Raw genomic sequence first — 23,304 nt, 5'->3', positions numbered from 1 at the left:
AAATTTTTTAACGAAGTCGGATAAGGTTTAGGGTCGCTATAAATCGTTAAAAATTGTGAACAAATATCTTTTCAAACAAAAACGTCTTCTTTAAGTCGCAATTACTCGTCAGGGTTAAGTCGGATCGTTTTGCTGTTTTCGACAAAGTTTTTTGTCATAAAATTTATTTCAAGAATCTCACACTTGACAATGATGCGACACGTTTAACGCCACCTTTTGGAGGATTTTTTTTTACAAATAAGGATCAAAACAACTTAAAAATCAACTCGTGATTTGTGAACCTACCATGAGTGACATAGTTCATTTAACCATAATTTAACCAACTTTTGATTGTTTTTATAAGGCAGGACAAGGGGTGGTCCATTCTGTCCCCAAGTGGATTTTAATTTAACACTTCCACCACCAAGCCTCTACATGATTTGAAGGTTCCGTTGTTGTTTGATTACCTTCGTAATAGCTCCTGGTAACATTATAAACATTGAACAAAAATTTTCATACAATCTAACTTTCGAGAAAGCTTATTTAAGAAACTCAAAATAAACAACATTTGCATGGTTTTGTCAATAAACTTACATGTTTGCTCATAATTCGAAAAATACAACGAATTCAAACGTCGGTTTCGGTGTGGTGATGTTTTTTGACGTCCTTTATGGGCCAAGGGTGGCCCATTCTGCCCCCTGCCCTTATTAACCGATTAAGCTTAAAATTTGCGAACCAGGGAGTATCTCTGAGAATTTCCCAAATTTAAATTTCGAAAAAAATATTAAACATATAAAATATTGTTCTTGTGTGTGTGTGTGTGTGTGTGTGTGTGTGTGTGTGGTCCAATCCAATACCCACTAACCGGTAGCGAAATTATGGGAAAGTATAATTTGTATCAGACTTTGTATATGCCGAATGCTGATACAACTTATCGCAGTCCCGGGTATTAGGTGGTGATAGCCCTCGCGCTGCTTCCAACGACCCGTTTCAGAATGACAGAGTTTCTTGTGGTCCAATTCCGAGGTTGCTGGGCATTGTTCGGCCCCGCCTAAAAATAGAAGCAAGCATCTGAAGGAAACTCGATCTATATTTAGACTTCCAATCCCGTCAGGCAAATCAGGGATCAGCGCGTATTTAATATGAGAAGATAACATGTTTCAACACTACGGATCAATTCACTGTTACAGTGTAAACCTTCTGATGGCCGACTACTTAGCGTCCCAGCCCACCAATCCAGAGGTGTGAGTTCGAATCCCACCTGATTCATTTTCGTTTTTGTTCATATTCAAAGTTCAATTTCCTCATTCCAAATTTCAAAGGTACCGATCGGGATTTGATCCCTGTACCTTCTGCTTGTGAGGCAGAAGCCGTAACCATTAAGCCACGGAGCCGGTTCAAAAAAAATATAAAATATTATCCTTTGTGATAAAACAAGAAGTAAAAATAAAAAATTAGAGAAAGAAAACTTTATCGATTTTTGGATGAAATTATAACAAAATTTTAATTAAAAACCAAGCCAAATCAGTTTTGCAATGAATAAAATAATTTGAGTGGTAACTATTTACTAGGATATTTGAATCCTCATTGCTTTACTGCAACATATTTCTTAACCTAATCCACAGTGGGCAAACATTCCAAGTATTTGATCACATTTTGAGATTTCTTTTCGTTCAAGCAACAAAAAAGTTGTCACTCATAAATCCGCCCATCGTTACCATTCATCTAATTCTTCAGCAGAACCATTTCAAAAACGCCATCCCGATACAAAAAAAACCTTCCAAGAGGAAGCTCCTAAATCAGTCAAGTGGCAGTAAAATTTACCCACACCGTAAATTTGGCCTCGCAGTACACAGAAAAAAAATCATGGTAATATTACATCTGGGAAGGGGTACATCTTTTATGTCAGAAAAAGGTGTAATTTTACCTCTGGAAATGTGTAATTTTACCACTTTTCTGTTGTAATGTCACTTTTTCAGTCTAAATTGAGGTAAAATTACATCATAAAAGAGGTAATATTCAACCTTCCAAAATTAAAGCTTCCAAATTTACATTATTTTTTTCTGTGTAGGAAGAAGATCCCTCCTCAAGGCAACAACAAAAAAAGATCCTGCCTTCTCGTTGGAATCCTCCGGGGAGTGATTGTTATCGCACATTTGGAAGCATTTAAGCAATTTGTTCCCGTTTAGCGCGATTTTTACGATCCGGCGTTCTTCCCTTCTTTTGAAATTCCTAGAGGGGTGTGGGGGTGGCCAACTATTAGGGAAGAAGTTTCCCACATCATAAGTCGTCGTCTTCGTAGGTGGATTTATGGAATGCGACTGTGTTTTGGCTCTCGATGAGTTGATAAATCAGCAACACGGGTCGTAAATTTGACGCTCGTTATAGGTTGACAGGCTGCGGCGATGATTGCCCAAATAGGAAGAACCGGAGGGCGGTTGTAGCGGTTCTCACGGATTATCGGAAGTTTTGACACGGATTTGAGGCTCGCGCTCTCTAGAGTCTAGACGGATATTTTATGATCTAGATGTTCTCCGAGGAGAAGCCCCGGTTCAACAAATTACGTTCCCCCGATAAAATCAATAAATGTGAAAATTTATGAGTTGACACCACCGTCGATTATGGTTCGTTTTCGAGTGCGTGTCTTATTAGCATATCTCCACGCCACGGAACATTCCACGGAACCACCGAACTGGTCGTCGACGAGATTCCGCGATAAGATCGACACGTTGTTGTTGGACTCCACATGTTTCAGCAGCAGCAGCAGCCGGGTCGTCGCGGACACGGAAAAACAAAGACCGCTCAGGGTTATAATGAAATATAAATTAAAAAATAATATAAAATTAATTATGTTTGTAAATTATGCTGCGGCCCGGCCGTTTTCGTTTTCCCTCCAAGTCGGTCCCGCACCATGAGCGGCCGAAAAATTCTCGGAAAATCATTTAGCTAATATTTTAAGCAACCGAGGCCACTTTTCAAGTAGATTTATTAGATCCCAGGGGTAGATCAGGTCAAAGAGAGCGGAGAGAATGGAATCTATGGCCGGGCCAGACACCGAGGCACATGTGGCCGGCCGGTCCACTTGTTCGGGACATAAAAATGCACACATTACCAGCATGTTAAGGGTCCAAGAGCTTCTCTGGGTGAGAGTGGACACAGTGCGGCGGCGGAGGGAAGTGTGATAAATGTTTGTCCTTTTGGTTGTTGTTTTTTTTTTTTTTTTTTTCGCTGTTTCGTGTGTTTTGTTTTTGGGTGTCTTATGCTCTCTACCATGGAGGTATGGACCTGCAAGCTGGACATGCGCTTCTTTAACGGATGTTTTCGTAAGCGGTTGTACGTTCGAGGAATTTGGACAATATTTTAAACGGTTGAGCAAAATAAAATCTCGTGCGAGAATTCGATTGGACAGCTAACACGCGGATGACATGGACAATTTGTCTGGTTTTTTGGTGTGAAATATTGGAAATGGTTTATTGAATAATTTTGAATCTGCTTTGATTTTGAGGGTTTTCAAATCGACAACATTGTTGTTCAAAATCGGAAAAAACGTTGACCGTTGTTGGTTGTAGCACTGTAAGCACTGTAAAACTAGAAGTGTGTACACCCCGGGCACTATACACATTTTGTGATGATGAAACATGCGGAAAATTGACGAGTTGGTACAAAATTTAAACGAAAAATCAATTCTATCGTTACAAAGACCTTCAATGACGGTGTTAGATCCACTCCAAAATGAACATGAGCATGAGCATGAGAGCATGAGCATGAGAGATCACCCATGGTTGCCCCTCCGTTGCTGAACAGAACCGTAATATCCTTTCAGCACTACTGATTATATGCTTCGGCGATCTAGTGGTGTTTCCCTTATCAACAGCATGTATGAATGCGCTGAAAAGATAAAACACCATGATTGCCAAAACAAGATCAACAAGATCGCTATTAAAAAACAATCACGCCGGGTCACTTGTCTTTTATACCTGAGCAGTTCTCTAGGATTTCGGTCATTCGATTTTTTTGTATTTTTTAATCTGACTGAAACTTTTTAGGTGCCTTCGGTATGCCCAAAGAAGCCATTTTGCATCATTAGTTTGTCCATATAATTTTCCATACAAACTTGGCAGCTGTCCATACAAAAATGATATGTGAAAATTCAAAAATCTGTATCTTTTGAAGGAATTTTTTGATCGATTTGGTGTCTTCGGCAAAGTTGTAGGTATGGATATGGACTACACTGGAGAAAATGATGGTGATTTTTTTTATTTAACTTTTATCACTAAAATTTGATTTAAAACACTATTTTTATTTTTTTATTTTTGATATGTTTTAAAGGACATAAAATGCCAACTTTTCAGAAATTTCAGGTTGTGCAAAATCATTGACCGAGTTATGAATTTTTAATCAATACTTATTTTTCAAAAAATCGAAATATTGGTCGCAAATTTTTCAACTTCATTTTCGATGTAAAATCAAATTTGCAATCAAAAAGTACTTTAGTGAAATTTTGATAAAGTGCACCGTTTTCAAGTTAAATTCATATTTAGGTGACTTTTTTGAAAATAGTTGCAGTTTTTAATTTTTTTAAATTAGTGCACATGTTTGCACACTTTTGAAAAAAATATTTTTGAAAAGCTGAAAAAATTCTCTATATTTTGTTTCTTCGGACTTTGTTGATACGACCTTTAGTTGCTGAGATATTGCAATGCAAAGGTTTAAAAACAGGAAAATTGATGTTTTCTAAGTCTCATCCAAACAGCCCACCATTTTTTAATGTCGATATCTCAGCAACTAATGGTCCGATTTTAAATGTTGAAATATGAAACATTTGTGAAATTTTCCGATCTTTTCGAAAACATTATTTTCAAAATTTTCAAATCAAGACTAACATTTCAAAAGGGCCAAACATTCAATATTACGCCCTTTTAAAAAGTTAGTCTTGATTTGAAAATTTTGAAAATAATGTTTTCGAAAAGATCGGAAAATTTCACAAATGTTTCATATTTCAACATTTAAAATCGGACCATTAGTTGCTGAGATATCGACATTAAAAAATGGTGGGCTGTTTGGATGAGACTTAGAAAACATCAATTTTCCTGTTTTTAAACCTTTGCATTGCAATATCTCAGCAACTAAAGGTCGTATCAACAAAGTCCGAAGAAGAAAAATATAGAGAATTTTCTTAGCATTTCAAAAATATTTTTTCCAAAAGTGTGCAAACATGTGCACTAATTTAAAGAAAATAAAAACTGCAACTATTTTCAAAAAAGTCACCTAAATATGGATTTAACATGAAAACGGTGCACTTTATCAAAATTTCACTGAAGTACTTTTTGATTGCAAATTTGATTTTACATCGAAATATGAAGTTGAAAAAATTGTGCGACCAATATTTCGATTTTTGAAAAAATCAGTATTGATTAAAAAATTCATAACTCGGTCAATGATTTTTTGCACTACCTGGAAATTTCTGAAAAGTTGGCATTTTATGTCTTCTAAAACATATCAAAAAATAAAAAAAATTAAAAATAGTGTTTTTGTTTGCAAATCAAATTTTAGTGATAAAAAGTTAAATAAAAAAATCACTTATTTTTTTTACCGTGTATCATTTTTTTCCAGTGTAGTCCGTATCCATACCTACAACTTTGCCGAAGACACCAAATCGATCAAAAAATTCCTTTAAAAGATACAGATTTTTGAATTTTCATACATCATTTTTGTATGGACAGCTGCGAAATTTGTATGGAAAATTATATGGACAAACTAATGATGCAAAATGGCTTCTTTGGGCATACCGAAGGCACCAAAAAAGTTTCAGTCGGATTAAAAAATACAAAAATTAAAATTGAAGAAAAAAGATCGATTTCGTAGAGAACTGCTCAGATTCACTCCAAAATGTTTCCAAAAGTTTAAAAAATTAACTTTAAATAGGTATTTTATTCCATGTGTAAAGTTGAATAAAATTTTAAACTAAGTTGTTAGTGTTTATGTTCAAACCAAACAATTTTCTAAATCAATTAAGGATTACTATTTTGAGTTTGGACAATCAAATTATGACGATTTATGAACAAAAAACATAATTTTCTTGAAATTTCGAAAGGTGTACAAAATTTTAGTTTGTAAGTTTATTGCGTTGTCTGATGTATTTGTTATAGAAATCATCTTTTTATGAGCTTTTTGTTTTGAAATGTTGGGCATGAGTTTCTGATGAAAACGAAGGTAGTACATTTTTTTGTCAAACTGTCCATTTTTGTCGCATGTTTCATTTAAATGTTTCAATGCAATGTGAATATTTAACTTAATTTTACCTAAATTAATGTTAAAAAGTAAATTAACATAGAAAAAGATGGAAAAATTACCAGTTTGTGAAGTGAAAGATAAATGTAAGATTTTATGTAAAAAAAACTGTAATTTAGCATCAGAAACTGCTTTAAGGTTTAATCTTTTTTCCATGGAATTTCACGTTTTTTACGAAGTAACTTAGGAATAATTACATGAATAAAAGTGTATAAATTTTTCCATTATAAAATTTCTAACCTTCAATATAAACTTGAAAAAAAATATTATGAGGAGATCAACATGGAAATCCAGATTAATTCCTCGATTGGCTTGAAATTATGTAACACATAGCAATTACTGCATTCTCAATAGGTTTGGTTTATTCTAGTTTATGTTTTAAGAAGTGATTTCATTAAAAATTCATAAAAAATAACCATCACAATCCCTCGATTTTAAACAAATTACTCTTAATAAAATCTGTCAAAACATTGAATTTGTCACTGTTGGCACTCCAAACCCGGGAGGTTCCCGTGGGTCTTCCCCTGGGTTCGCTGCCTTTGGTGGCGAGAAGTCTACTCAGATTCTGATCTCGCACTTTTATTTTACGATTCCCTCACTGGACTGCCGAACCTGTGCGTCAGTGTGTTTCTCCACCTCGCCACACCACAGCTTCCCAATCACCTCCGCTCAATATTTATGGCTATTTTTCAAATTTTATTTGTTCGATCATTTCTCATTCCACCTTTCCTTGTTTTTTTCTCTCGTTCGTTCTCTTGTGAGTCTTAAGCTTGATCTAACGCGCGCTTATGTGAATGTGTGTGCACGCTTAAGCTTAACTAAGGAGATTTGTTTGTTTTTTTCTCTCTCTTTTAGTTTTCACTGTTTCTCGAGATCTTCTCATGCATTTTTCAAACAGCAGTGGCTTTAAAATATTCCGTGTTAATATACTGTCCTTTTGTTTATTAATTTAATTTTCTCCGATTATGTGTGGCGTGTAGTCGAACGTGGATCGCCAGGGTGGTGGAATTGATGATTGAGTTTATGGCGGTTTGGTCGTGTTCAACAGGCGATACTTAAACTGCCGGTGTTTTATTTTCCTCGGGATGCTGGACCAAAGTAGCAATAAAGTTCTCGCGAGGTGTTATATTTTAATACTGGTGTACTTTGTGGATTGTGGTGGAAACTTTTATTAGACACTAAATTTGTTTAGTTTAAGAGAATTGGAATATGCTGCTGACTGCAGTTTAAGTATGTTCAGTGTAATAATTAAATTACGATTGAACCAAGGATCGAACAGATTTGTTTTCAGTATAATTGTGCCTTCCAATTTTTTTTAACAGTCTGGTCCCCATGCCTGCAATTCCTGCAACAGTAAATCTTCAAACAAATTGCAAACATTATGACGTCTGTTGGCCAAATCTAAGACAGCAATCTGTTCATGTCAATTTAAAACCACCCTCACCTCAAAACAAACCTTTATCACTATTCGACACCCCGAGCAGAAGAAAACGATTAAGATTTATCAATTTTCGTTTCTTCATCGTCCGTCATTCCCCACTCATTCGTTTTACGCCCAGCAACAACAAAGGAGTGAAGAGTGCTATAAATTATAGGCCCATAAATAATAACTATAAAACACACACAAACACACTCTAAATTAATGGATGAAAAATTATGTTGTCTTTTAATTTTTATTGACCACGAAAAGGTGATGTTTGGGGGAGGTGATGGTGACCACCAGATTTGGGCGTAAAACTGCGCGAAAAGATCCAATCGATGGGTGTTTGTTTTTCAGCTTCTTTTTAAAATGTTTTTTTTTTTGTGAAACAGTTCGCACCCACCAACCAGGGTTGTGAAGATGAGAAACCGATAAGTTTATGCTTGCTCGCTTGTTTCTGACTGTGAGCAGCCAGAACATCATTTGTTGGACGATCGAACCGGGTTCGGGAATGGTTGTTGGTAGGGATGTAAATTCATCCGGAGAACATCAATTTGACGGTGGTAATGTGTGTGCTTGAAGATAATATGGCTGTTTGACACGAATTTGTTTTTCGTGATTGGCGGTAATTTAAAGTTAATTTTAGATTTACAATTCTAGCTGGTGATGTGTTTTATTAAATTTTATTTTGGTAAAATTGTATGATTACATTAACAATCTCTCATTTTGGACATAATGCTTACCTAAAAGTTTCAATCAATTTAAAAAAATAAAAACGTAAAAAATAAAGTTGTACAGTTCAGACTTGATTATTATTTTTTTTAAACATCTTATATCGTCTTTTTGGCCGCCATCTTGAATTTAAATAGTAGTTTATGCAACAATTTGCAAAAAAGAAGAGCTTAAGCTTAAGCCATCAAAAAACGAGTTATTTTGAAAAGTGGTCAAAGACAAACTTATGGGAAATTGGAAGAGCTTTCCGGTAATTTATTTACGAGACTGAAAAATCAAGTCTGTCATATAGAAATGGCCAAAAACCATCAAAAAACCAATTTTTTCAACATTTTTATTTTTAATACTGCTGTAACTTTTCAAGAATTGGATTAAGAAAATGGTCAATATGGAGACTTTAACGTAAAATCGTCTGGAGAATTTACTCTCGTGTCCGGTTTTTGAAAATTTTGATGTTCAGAGCACTTTTGAAAAAAAAACAGTTTCATTAAATGATTTTTGTATTTTTTTGGGTGAGTTGCTACATCCTGCATTTTTGGTGAGTCTTTTTGAAACATCTTAGGCTATTTTCACAAAAATTTAGAACGAAAAAAAAATAGTGGGCTCACCTTCAAATTTGTCTTTTAAACTTAAAAATCAAAAAATCTCATAAAAGTGGAGTATTTTTTTCTTTCAGTGTACTTTTTTCGGAAAGCCCGTCAAATTTCCTATAAGTTTGTCATTGACCACTTTTTGATACGATGCATTTTCATTTTTTTAAGATGTACCGTTTTTAAATTATAGCAACTTTCAGGCTACTTTTTATAAATTTAGAATTCTTTTGGTTTTTTTTTTGCATTTTAAAAACACGTCTTGAAGGAAAGCACCCCTGATTTTTTTTTTTTTTTTTTGATGACCATAGAAAATGTTCTACAATTTTCTCTCCGAAGCTTTGATAATCGGGCAATTAGTTCTTGAAGACAGCCTCAGACAGAGTTCGAATCAATGAAAATGATTTTTTTTTTCAAGTGCCATATAATTAGCCTGCAATTTTCAACTGACGATACCTCGGAAACTATTGGTCTGATTTTCAATGTTTAAATTTTTTAAACTATTTTCAATTGGAATGATCCGAAAATTTTGCAAAAGTTTCAATTTTTTAACATTGAAAATCAGACCAATAATTTCGGAAATATCGTAAGTTGAAAATTACAAGCTAATTAAGTGGTACTTAGAAATTTGTATCACACAAAACTAATTGCCGACTTTAAAAGCTGCATAAAATCTTATAAATACATACATGTCATTCTTTTGTGTTGAAAATATTGAACAATTTGGTAATCAAGAACTCCTATCTAAATTTGCATTGGCTTATTAACTAAAAAGACACTCCAATCTAAGCAACAAACTATTGCCAGACTCTGTTACATTTATCACTATTTATTTCAGAAAAGATTATCCAAATGTTTTATGAATTTAAAGTATCATTGGTTTAGAATAATAATTAGCTGATGATTTTTTTTATTATTCCGCTTACACATCCAACTATTATAAATTATTACCTTTGGTTCAATCTCTATCATCTTATCAATGATGGAGATCCGAGGGGCCGATATGTAACTGCAAGGCATTAATGTCACCATTTCATACGCTTTCTCTCACATCAAGAGCGTTGTAAACTTGTTCTGACACTCTCGTTGTCACTGTGACTTTTTGTTACCTTCCTCAAGCAGTTTAAACTTTCACCTCACCAAAATCGATTCCGCGTCAAACACAAACAATTACTCACGACTTTTTTTTCTCACTCTCTCTGTCGCGATTATTTCGCTTGATTTTCGCAATAAAAAAAAACTTCGGTTGATGATATATCATTCAAGATTTATGATCGCACGGTGAAATTCTCACACGTTCACAACTCGCGCGCGACGGTAGTTTTCGAGGTTAGGTTTGAGGAACTTTCAGGTTGTCACGCTGACAATCGCCGTCGCTGATGTGATCTGTCGTTGTTGGTGTTCAGCGCGTGTGCGTCAATTTATTAATCGCGAAAACATTTTACATCGTAATTAATTACGTTCGTTTGCACGCTGCCGTCGGGTGTTAATCATTTTTATTAATTCCAGCATTTATTTGCGTCGAGTCCAGCTCGGATGACCAACTGGTTTGAGTTTTTTTTATTTTATTTTGCTTTTCCGGCGAATGAAAATAGGTTACGGCACTTTTCACCGACACTGTTAATTGCTGCTTAATTGTGCTATTTATTTATGCGCACACAAATTCTCAGTATACAATTGGTAATATCCTGTCCACCGCTCACAGATACGTTTTTACACCGCCAACGAGGTGTGTGTTTGTGTATCACTTTCGCACTTGAAGCGAATTAATTTCAACGCTCTTTAATTTATTTCAACAGTTTTAATTAGTTTCCTCTTTTTTCACGTTTCATCTGCGATCAACCGTGCGTCTCCTTTCACCACTACGGTGATACCGAACTCGCACACTCACACAGTGATGGCGCCGCTGCCAAAATTACTCCACGGTAAGGGGCGGAGCCAGGAGGTGCGAAATTAATTACCCGTCGGATTAATTGTAATTATTAGTTTTTTTATTGCGCAGCATTAATGCTTAAAGCTTCGTGCCGTTTTTTTTTCAGTGCAATTTCCACGAAATGCCCTCCGTTATCAACGCCCGGCGGCGGTGTTGGTTTTCCTTTGTTAAATAACACTGCACTGCACTTTTGTTGTTTGCACACAATCACGCACACGCACAACAATGTCACACACTTCCACGCCCTTTGTCTGATAGGAGCTTTTCGCGAAGAGGCACGTTTCAAGTACGCGCGCGCGCGAGCTTCTTATCGGAGCTTTCTTCGTGCTGCCTTCTTCTTCTTCTTTTCTGGTTGCACTCTCTTCCTCGATTGGCCCTCTTCTTTCGGTCTGTGGAGTAAGGGAAAGAAGAAGAAGGGCAAAAAGTCAGAGAAAGTTTTGGGAAGAGTTTTGAAGGGTTTCAAAAAATGTGATGGAAGTGGTGAATTTGATGTGATTTGTGGGTGGCGATGGTGATGAACAGTAAATAATTATAAACAAGTTGAAAAAAAATAATCTTTTTGAAAATAATTGCTTAATTTTAAAATGATTTCCTCAGTTTTGGTAACAAAACATGAATGTTTAATTTAAAAAAAATAGATTTGTCCAGGTTGCAAAAAATCGGCATTTTACACTCAAACCCCGATGGTTTGACACCAACTGTTGTCAAACGAACGGGGTCACTTTTTAGTTTGACACCCCTTTTACACGGAGTTCACACACACTACCAAACGTTTGTTTTGATAGTGTGCGTGAGCGCCGTCTAAAAAGTGACAGTTCGTCACTTTTTAGCTTGACTTTGACCAACCAACGGGGTACAAACTAAAAAAGTGTCAAACGAAAAAGTGACCAACCACCGGGGGTTGAGTGTAATTGTAACGTTACAACAGTGATATATGTTACCAGAGTGTAACAAAAATGACTTTTTGGCGGGCATTTAGGAGTTTGTTCCGGGGGCGATTTTGCGTTAAATCCCATTTAAAATTCAAATACAAAGCGCCAGCTCCTGTTACGTCCAATCAAGCTCATATTGGGGATTTGGACTCAGTATGCACACCGGAACAAACCCCTGAATACCCGCCAAAAAGTCACTTTTGTTACACTCTAATATGGTACTCAAAAAACTTCATTTTGCGCATTTTTTTTTTTTGTGCTTCACTGAATTTCACTAAGGATAATCAATTCTTTGTATGATTGATTCACAAAAAATGTTTTCGCTGTATTATTTTTTATTGTCAACAGAAAGAAAAATATAGGATTTGTTTTGTTGTTTATGATTTGATAAGTCCAAGCCCGTACAAACCCTCGGATAATCGTGGCTTCGGAAGATCGGTCTGGACTGTATTATAGAAAAAAAAAATCGGGTCAACTGTCATTTCTTTACTAAACTAATGTTTAAAAAATTCTGATCTCAACGAAAAATATCATTTAGAACAACGGGTTCTTGTAATTTAGTTGTTTATTTGTAACGAAAGCCTGATAGTTTACAACTTGTTATCAGGTTAAGAAGGTTACTTTAAGATGGATAGGATAGCTCTTTAAACCCCTACTGCCCAAATTTTTTTCGAAAATTTTTATTTTTCCCGTGTTCAGGAGGTCATCTGAGCAACTTTTGTTCTACGAAATACTTTACTTGTCTTGTTTTATGTTTTTCTTGTTTAATTTTTAGTTTTTTAATTTGCATTTATCTTGTTTAGTTTATGTTTGTTTTTGGTAGTATTTGGCATATTCTACCACCTCCTATCCTATTTTTTCATGTTTTTACAGTCACTTTTTCAATTATTTGCTTGTTTTTCACATTTTCTGCTATAAAATGGGACCATTATCATTTAAATTGTTTAAAAATTCGTAGAGGCATAGTCTGGGACACTAGAAAAATTACTGCATACTTCTTTTTACTTGAAATATAGGAAATGTTAGTTAAAAACACAGCCAAAGTTGACCCTAAAAAATTACATTTTTAAAACATTGGCAAAGTCACGTAAACAATTAAAACATCCAACCCATATGTTTTCTAAAATTTTAAGAGTTCTTCAATGCATTTTAAAGATCCAAAATTGGTTGGAAAATGGATTTTTGGCGATTTTTTAAATCGAAGCCCGTCTAAAGGCGGGGTTGGGCTGTAGAGGGTTAAGGGGTTGTAGAACATGTAGAAAATCTAAAAAAAACTATTACAGAGAGTTTGTTAAATTAACTTAAAAAGATGATTTCCGATTACGATATACATGTAACCCCTTAATAACGTATGCTAAAAAAATGATATTAAAAAAACTATAACTACCATGACTTTGAATAAATAATTTAGGAATTTATTTTTCCGCAACTCGATGTTTTGTGTCAAAAAGTTTGACAGATAAATTAAATATTTTGAATGAATCATGTGTTGGAAGATCTTTTGAAAAATCACAAATAAATTTTATGTAGGGGATCAGAAAACTTCTTGTAAGTTTCATTTTTTCACATTGAAAATTAGTTACTGAGCTATCGGCATTTGAATATTGGGCATTATTTGGGTTACACTCAGAAACCTCATTTTCAATTTCTTTTTTTTTTTTTTTGTTAGAGACTCTCAGAGAATCTCAGTAAAAATTAGTCCAACCATAAATTCTTTGAAGCTAAATTGTAGCTATTTTTTTATCTTATTGCAAAAAAATATGTTAATGAATGGTACAAAGCTGTAACTGATGAAAATAGACACTTTTCGAAGAAAATTTATTTACAAGTGACTAGAAACTGGAAATGGTGCACTTTTTCCCTAAAACTAAACCGCTTTCATTAGAAAGCTTAGTTTTTTTTTTTCGACCAAATAATTTTAAATTTGGGAAAAATGACAATGTAACATAAAACATATAAAAAAAGTTTAAAAAATTATGATTTTCACAACTTTAGATTCTCTGTTTAAAACTTATTTTTCATCAATTGTCGACTCTAGATTCGGGTCTGATCGAGGGCGGGGGGAGTGATTTTGTTTTAAATTATTTCACAAATTGCAATTGAAACAAATTAAAATGTTAATAAATTCATGAATTCTGCAGTGATGGGTGAATTTCGATAAGGGTTTTAAAATTTAAAGTCTGTTAAAAGTTCAAAAATGCTTTGTTTGGTTTTTAAATATAAAAATATACCTAATTCAAATATCCTTAATAGTTTACAAACACTTGTACAAGTTTTTTTTTCATGATTACAGTCCAGACTCGATTATCCGAAGCCTCGATTATCTGAAGTTTCGATTATCCGAAGTTCGATTATCCAAAAGTGTGTATGCAAATTCGAGTTCTGCGGTCGCATTTTGTTAAAATTTGAATATTTGATTGCATTTTAAATAATTAAAATGCATTTTTTCATTGTTTAATCACCTCCATTTTTGCCGCCATCTTGGATTTAAAATTTCTAAATCATTTTATAGTAGTTTATGATTTGATTTATTTTATAGCTCGACCATTAAAAATAAGACTGAGAAAAAAAACTTTCGTTATTCTATTATCCGAAGTGATTTTTTTCCGAGGCCTTCGGATAATCGAGTCTGGACTGTATTCCTGATTATTCAAGGAAATTTTGAGAAGGTGGGACAATAACATGAAATAAAATTTGCAATTACTAATTTGAAAATTACTTTCTTACATAGTTTCTCTTCGTAATCGAGACCTTCATTTTTGTTTTTCACAGAAAATTTAGCCAACATTTAGAAAAGATTTGAAACGAATTTCAAAAAAGCCTCAATTATCCGAAGCTTGAGCAGATAAAAAGCAGTTGATGGCAGATGAGTGCCAGACTCAACAAAACGATGTAGAACATGTTAGAAACAGCCCGAATACGCCCCATTCTGGACACTTCGCTGATTCAACGTGCAAGTTCTGGCTTTAACAATAATCCGCTGTCACTAACGGCCACCAAAACGTTGACGTGGTCCAGCACCGAAATAATGGTAAAATTTATCTCATCCGTCACCATCGAACTCGACGGCCGTAAATAACCCGGCTGGTTCTGGTTTTGCTGCGGCGCTTCTCCGAACTCCCACGTAGCCGTCCCCGATGATTTGCTGTTTGCCACCTAGTTCACGGCCCACGGATTCCATGTCGAACATCGCGAGCAGTTTGCCTACAAATGTCCATATTTACGCCCCAAATCGAGTTTTGACCCGCAGTACTGGCGCCTGTTATGCAAATTTTCTACACTCTGTTTCTGTTGGTTTTACCGGGGCAGGATCTTAATTCCATTGGAAAGTAGCTCACCCCGAACGTACATATTTACAAATATTGTTCCAAGCTTTAATCTCGCTTTAATCCTTCCCTTTGAGCTGCTTTCACTGTACCTACACAGAGCAAAATCCAGTTTAGGCGGAAATCCTTTTTCATGAATCAATTCTTCTGTGTACCGATTGCACTACCTGAGAGCTACCTTTCCCAAAATTGATTCGGAGCAACTGATAACTGCAGCAAATCTGTCTTTCTTGGGAGCGTTCAGAAAATCCCAGCTGATCAAAAACCAGGCCAAACCTGATAGAACCGCCGGATGTGCCCAAAAAGGAGGCCTTTTACCAGTTCGCTTCTATTCTCGGGATCAATCAATGGTCAAAGCTCGTATCGATCTTTGCTCATCTCGAGGGATCCGACGGATTGCAATGAGCCGGAATGTCTCCCAGCAGCAGCAGCAGCAGACCGTAGAGTTGGAAAAGAGCAAAAATTTGAAACCATTTCTAGCGAAATTTTACGGTTCACATTTCAAAAGGCACGTCGTCCTCGTTGTAATTGGAGATTGTGCGAGCCATTCACCGGGGCTTGGCAGTGTACGCACATAGTAAGGTTTTATCCGGCACGCAAGTACGTGAGCGATTCCAGTGCAAGTGACGAAATGATGGTTTGGTTTGAAGTGGCTAACACGTTTCGGTATTGGACCTACAAATTTTAATCAATGAAACATATGGGTAATTCTCCGCCAACTCACACAGCAGTTGCCCCGACCCCTCTTCGATTTGCGTGAAACTTTGTCCTAAGGGGTAACTTTTGTCCCTGATCACGAATCCGAGGTCCGTTTTTTGATATCTCGTGACGGAGGGGCGGTACGACCCCTTCCATTTTTGCACATGCGAAAAAAGAGGTGTTTTTCAATAATTTGCAGCCTGAAACGGTGATGAGATAGAAATTTGGTGTCAAAAGGACTTTTATAAAATTAGACGCCTGATTTGATGGCGTAATCAGAATTCCGAAACGTATTTTTCATCGAAAAAACACTGTTTTAAAATTCTCCCATTTTCCGTTACTCGACTGTAAAATTTTGGAACATGTCATTTTATGGGAAATTTAATGTACTTTCGAATCTACATTGTCCCAGAAGGGTCATTTTTCATTTAGAACAAAATTTTCATTTTAAAATTTCGTGTTTTTCTAACTTTGCAGGGTTATTTTAGAGTGTGTTCTACAAAGTTGTAGAGCAGACAATTACAAAAATTTTGATACATAAGGGGTTTGCTTATAAACATCACAAGTTATCACGATTTTACGAAAAAGTTTTAAAGTTCGTCATCGATCATGGTTGTTCATGGTCACCCGCGACAGACACGGACGACGAAACAAAGAGAAACGCAAAAGTAACTTTTTCAAAACTTTTTTCGTAAAATCGCGATAACTTGTGATGTTTTTAAGCAAACCCTTATGTCTATATATCAAAATTTTTGTAATTGTCTGCTCTACAACTTTGTAGAACATTGTTACACTCTCTAAAAATAACCCTGCAAAGTTAGAAAAACACGAAATTTTAAAATGAAAAATTTTGTTCTAAATGAAAAATGACCCTTCTGGGACAATGTAGATTCGAAAAGTACATTAAATTTCCCATAAAATGACATGTTCCAAAATTTTACAGTCGAGTAACGGAAAATGGGAGAATTTTTAAAACTTTTTATTGTTTTTTCGATGAAAAATACGTTTTTTCGAATTTGAGTACGCCATCAAATCGGGCGTCTAATTTTACATAAAAGTCCCTTTGATGCCAAATTTCTATCTCATCACCGTTTCAGGCTGCAAATTATTGAAAAACACCTCTTTTTCGCATGTTCAAAAATGGAAGGGTCGTACCGCCCTCCGTCACGAGATATCAAAAAACGGACCTCGGATTCGTGATCAGGGACAAAAGTTACCCCTTAGGACAAAGTTTCACGCAAATCGAAGAGGGGTCGGGGCAACTTTTCCCGATTTCGTGTGAGTTGGTAGAGAATTACCCATATGCAAAATCTTTAGTATTTCTTTTTGATTAATTTTAAGATGCAGAATTCATGATTGTTGCAACATCTTCCAAACCATCTTCAAAGTTTGCCAAAAAATAAATCAACTGCACAATGCGAATCTGTCAGTGCTCAAATTAATAATCCCAACCCGGCGATGACGGTCCCACAGCCCATTCATCGCCCCCAAACCATCAAATTCCCGCGAAGAACCTGCGCGTGACGGATGATCCTGCCCCAGGCACGCTCGCGACGACGACGGCGATGAGTAATTGGCCGTGGCCGTCTTATCTTGATTCCGTCGACATTGTCCTCCACCGCGAATTAATAACGCTTCCTCTTCCTCTTTCCCTGCTCCGAAATGATGCTAATCAGCTGGAAATCAATTATTTGATGATAATTTTCATCAACAGGTTTCAATTTGTCTCCCCTGGGGAGAGAGATAGAGAGCGAACCTCGCCGGGACAGATTCCGGCCAAGGCAGAGAAATACACGATGATAAAACCTGTCCAACCATATGATCATTAAGAGGTTCTACATCGGGCCAACATCTACAAGAGTAAGCTGGTCGTAAACCGTCGTCAAACCAGCAGGGAAGTAGGGTGGTACCAGGAACCTTCAAACTAATTTTGACAGATTATGATCCAACCACTCCAGAACCACCCTAACCGTTCTCAAAGCAAAGGGACGCAGCAAATCAAAGGCCGATTCTCCTAGTCCCGCGCGCAGCAGACCTTTTGGAGGCCACGCTTGGCTGGAACTCGTCGGTCGATTGGTTTAGCGGCGACATATAGGACAAATCTTCGAAGCGCAGACCGTCGGCGGCCGCGACCAAGAACCGGACCGGAGATTCAGGTTCGACGGCGCGACGGTAGGTAAGCTCATCAAAGTGAGATCAAGGTACGGGCGGCGTGTGTAGTTCTTACGAGCCAGGACCTGATCGCGTAAAGATGACAGCGAGCCGTTCAGCGTAAAAGTGGCGGTCCAGCTCCGGAGAGATCTCGGGGCAAACATTGGCTTACGGTGATTAGTGGTGGAGAAAGGTCGGTTGTTTGGTTTTGATTTGTTGGTTTAGGGAGGATTGAGGCGGCATGTGGACAAATTGGGAATGCGTTGCTGAAGTGTGGTATGTAATAAGTTAAGTTTTGTTTAAAATTACTCTAGTTTAAAATAATAATGAAAAAAAGCATTATATTAAATTCATTTTAATTTATTCACCTTACCACGGTCGCCACAGCAGAGTAAAACAATGGAAAGGGATTGCATAAAGAGAAGTGTAATTTGAATTTCAAATTTCAAAAAATAGTTTTTTAAGTTATTGAAATTTTAAAAACTTTTTTTGCTTCCGCTAAATTCAGTAAATATTGAATAACTCAATATTCTGTTTCATGAATTTTACAAGGTTCTGCATAAATGAGTAAAAAATCAACTTCGTTTTCGTTTATAAGATAAATTGTTTTTCAGGGAGAATTTCAGTTTCTGTAAATAATTTCCTTAAAACCCCCATTTTTTTAGAACAACAAAGAATGGACAATAAGCTTTAAAATGGAAAAAACCCTGAGACAATATTCGTGACTTATGAGAAATGAAAAAAATGGCACAACAAACATTAAAAGACACGAGATAATTATTTCAGAGAGTTTCACTAAGTTTTGCTCTTATTTCATTTTTATAAAAAGAAGGAAGAAAAAAAACATAAAATAATATTTCCGTAAAACTTTTTAATAAACATTGATCAATAATTTTTGTGTGATTTTTTAGAGGAAATCTGAATTATTAACAATTTTATATTCTTTTACAATTTTTAGTAAAGAGAGCAGTTCTGTCAGATTTCGGTCAATCGATTTTATTTGTATATTTTAGTCCAGCTGAAACTTATTTGGTGCCTTCGGTATGCCCAAAGAAGCCATTTTGCATCATTAGTTTGTCCATATAATTTTCCATACAAATTGAACAGGTGTCCATACAAAAATGATGGATGAAAATTAAAAAATCTGTATCTTTTGAAGGAATTTTTGATCGATTTGGTGTCTTCGGCAAAGTTGTAGGTATGGATACGGACTACGCTGGAAAAAAAATGATACACGGTATAAAAAACTTGGTGATTTTTTATTTAACTTTTTGTCACTAAAACTTGATTTGCAAAAAAAAAAACACTATTTTTTATTTTTTACTTTCTGATATGTTTTAGAGGATATCAAATGCCAAATTTCAGAAATTTCCAGGATGTGCAAAAAATCTTTGCTTGAGTTATGATTTTTTATTGAATGCTGATTTTTTCAAAAAATCGAAATATTGGTCACATAAATTTTTCATTTTCATTTTTCGATGTAAAATCAAATTTGCAATCAAAAAGTACTTTAGTGAAATTTTGATAAAGTTCATCGTTTTCAAGTTTAATCCATTTTTAGATAACTTTTTTGAAAATAGTCGCAATTTTTCATTTTTTTTAAATTAGTGCACATATTTGCCTTCTTTTGAAAAAAATATTTTTGAAAAGCTGAGAAAATTTTCTTTATGCTTTTTTGAACTATGTTGATACGACCCTTTTTTCCATTATGCTTTTTAAGAGGGATACACTTTCGTATGAAAATTTGCTTTTAAAAGTAAAATAAAGTGAAAGAACAATGAAACAAATAATTACTTATCATTCTCCCTTTAATAAAACAATTTTGAGCAATGAGGTATAAATATTGAACGAGAAAACGTTGTTCCTCGCAATAAACTGTTATCATCTTTCAAAATAGGATTCAAACCAAGAACTAGTCTTCAATCTCAAATATAAATTTGTAATTATTCACAAAACATATTTTGAATTGGTTCATGATTAGTGTGTTGTTATATCAACATGTTTTATAAATCACAACATTTTAAAATAGATATTTCAGAAAATAATGTTGATTCACGTGTTTAAGTTTCTTCAACACTTTTTTTATGCAAAATATAGAGATTGTTAAAATTTTAAACATAACTTGATTTGAGATCAATTTGGATCGGTCATGTTGCAGTATTAAAAAGGGCTATTTACCCTAGTAACATTTTTAAACTTACAGGTTTTATCATGGTTCTGGAAACCCTCATACGGCCTAAATAGGCTTTTATGGCTTACTTAAAACCTAAAATGTTACTAGGGTAATTTTTAATTTATTTAAATTAGCAAAAGTTTAGTAACTGTAGTTTTTGACTATGATTATGATATGAAAAAAAATGATTTTGTGAATCACTGTTCTTCGAAAGAGATGCTTTAAGACTTAGTGTTGAGGTAATAATCATAAACTGAATGATTAAACAAATACTACATATTGAATTAGATGAAATGTTAGAATGACCTATAGCTTACAAATTAAACAACTCACCGCCGGTTTGTACTCGTCCCAGTGGTCAACGCTCAACCTTAACATCAATACGAATCCATCCAGACGCGGTGGCAGCAGTACAAAACACTATACACAAACAACAAACAGTGCCACTAGTTGTACACTTCCATGCACTATTTGCTGCACGTCCGTCGGCGCTTTTGTCACACAACAGAGTAGAATTCCTCACTGACTGCAAATATTCCACGTTTGTGCAAAGTGCATCAATTAGCGTTGAAGCGACCTAAAACAATTGAACTCGGCCAGGTTTTATCACTACTTAGCGCCACCTTTAAGCTTCTTACACTTGGCGCCTCCTTCAAACGTGTGTGTTTGTGTATTGCACAACGATTCCGCGTAATCCGCGCAGTTTCTTCTTGAACGGTTTTGTTTTTGCGTTTCACCAAACTTGTTCAAATTGATGAAATTCTTTTGGCACTTTCTTTCTTTTCCTTTGGACGACCCCCCGAGGTATCGATCTAAGGACCAACCAAAGCAGAAAAAAATCCTGTAATTTGAATCTTTTTCTCGCTTCTACGGAGTTTGGAATCTTGGTCCCTTTTGTCCCAACTTTGTCACAGATCAACAGCAACCTCTTAAAAAAAAAAACTCCTCAGACCTCGTAGATCCTTTCGTGCACTTTTTTGTCTGTTCAGCTCCTTTGATGTCCTTCCTTCTTCCTTTTTACTTTGCGCACATTCGCGATCTTCCGGCGCAGATCTTCGCCGTAGTCCTCGGAACAATGAGAGCGCCCTAACGCTTCGAAATGTGTTGCACGCAATACGGAACAAAGGAACGGTCCTCTCCTCAAGAGAGACGAACGACAACTAACATGTTGTCGAAGATTTTTTTGCCTCCTTCGTCGTCGTTCCGACCGCTCTCGCACACTCATACACACACTCGTCGATTCTTCCCTCCCTTCCCAATGTGTGCGAGAAACTCCGTCAGCAGAAGTTTTTCCGAACTCCGTTCACATTTAAAGCACCGCACGCACACCATGCATCGTTTTGCTCATTTTGTGAACCTGCTCCTCCACATTGTGTTCTTGTTCACCAACACCAAGCGCCTCCTTCGTTGGGTGAGTTCTGCGCAGCCGAGTTCGCCTCTTCTGTCACCCTCTGCCCACAGTTTCACCCTCCTCGGTGGGTGTCGTCAAGCGAACAAAAGAACAACGCACACACTGAAACAAACTCTCTGAATGCGATCGCGAAAAAAAAATGTTGTAAAGTTCAACACTGTTGCACAATTTAGGTTGGTGCAAAGGGTGGTGGTGGGAGGGGGTTGTTGCGCACTTTTTTTACTCTTTTGAATTCCCTTTTGGTTGTACCAACCGTATACTTTATGAGTTCGTTTTGTGCCCTGCAAGCATAAGCGGAGCATCGGTACAACAATAGAACAGCATGTTAGTGGATGTTGCTCTTTTGAGCAGCGAAATAAAAAGAGAGGCTGTCGAGCAAGCTTGTTGTTGTTGAATGGCGAATTATGTCCGATGGTCTTTTGTGCGGTTGGGTTTAATGCTGCGTAAAGTTCGTTTTAAATCACGTTTTTATGTACTTATAATTTTGTCCCGAGAACACCAAAATACATTACTTTAAATCTGGGAATTTTACAGCACTGTCAATGAGTTCCCTTTTGGTTGCCCTCGATAAAACAGTTTCATTGAATATTTGTTTGTTTGATTTCTAGTCTTTATTTGTTAAGAACGCTAACTCAGAGCTTCCAATTTGTATTTTTAGAGATTAGTAAGTATAACAAGTTTCTTAACTGTGTTTGGTAAAAAAATATTGCGATTTTTCACAATCGTAACTGATTTTTGGTAAATGCATCTTTTAAATCTCATAATTACATTTACAAAGTAAGTTTGGAACATAAAAATATGTTAATTGAAAAGTTTTAAATATTTAAAATATCAAAAATTACACATCACGAGAAATTTGCCGTACCCATATTTTTTTTAGGAATTTACTTAAAGTTTCCTCAGGAAAAATGATTTTTTTGAATATATTTTTTATATGTCTTCTTTTGTTTTCAGTTGTTCGCAGAGTATTTTATTTTGAAACGAATAATTATTGTTTTATTGTTAATAAGGCCAATTCAAATATTTTTCAAAGATGTTGTCCCTCAGCTCTAAACGGGGTCGAGAGGCGAACAAAAATTATTAAAAAAATAAAAATTGGGATAGCAAGCCATATTTTTAACATTTGACTGAGAATAGTAGTTTATGCAACAAGTTGCAAAAAGCGGATTTTTTCAGCACGAGTCGTACATTTATCCAACGAGGTTCACCGAGTTGGATAAATACGAAGAGTGCTGAAAAAATCAAGTTTTGCAACGGGTTCCATACAACATTTTTTGCAATTTCAAAAAACACACTTAGTGAATTTTAGGTCAAATTTTCATATTTTGTCAATAAATCAACTCAAAATGTTGAAAAGTGTTACTTTTCAACAGTGCTGAAAAGTTCAACTTTTCAGCACTATTTGAGTGCTGAAAAGTAGAACTTCAGCATTTATTTGAAAGTGTTATTTCGATTCTGTTATTTGGTACAGAAGAAGTTTCAGTCAAATGAAGAATGACGACGGAATTGCAAAAAAGTGTTTTAAAATACATTTTTGCAATTCCGTCGTGAAACTACTTACTTTTCCTGTCATTCTTGAACGACGAAATAGCCTACTTTTCTGTACCAAAAATAACAGAATCGAATAGCAACACTTTTCAAAATAAATGTTGAAAAGTTCTACTTTT

General features: G+C 35.5%; 1 protein-coding gene across 1 annotated transcript in view; it reads right to left on the bottom strand.

Annotated features, from left to right (window-relative positions):
* Positions 1–21,375, bottom strand: part of LOC6036379 (developmental protein eyes absent) — a 103,716-nt gene extending 82,341 nt beyond the window's left edge. Inside the window, 2 exon segments of the mRNA XM_038252622.1 lie at positions 9,964–11,334; positions 20,560–21,375. Of these exon segments, the coding sequence (XP_038108550.1) occupies positions 9,964–10,044 (81 nt within the window). The 5' untranslated portion in view covers positions 10,045–11,334; positions 20,560–21,375.
* Between the last annotated feature and the right edge of the window lie 1,929 nt (positions 21,376–23,304).

This window comes from Culex quinquefasciatus, chromosome 2 (assembly GCF_015732765.1).
Source record: "Culex quinquefasciatus strain JHB chromosome 2, VPISU_Cqui_1.0_pri_paternal, whole genome shotgun sequence".
Lineage (NCBI taxonomy): Eukaryota > Metazoa > Arthropoda > Insecta > Diptera > Culicidae > Culex > Culex quinquefasciatus.
The sequence above is the reverse complement of the archived record's forward strand: the minus strand, read 5'-3'. Positions and strand labels throughout refer to the sequence as shown.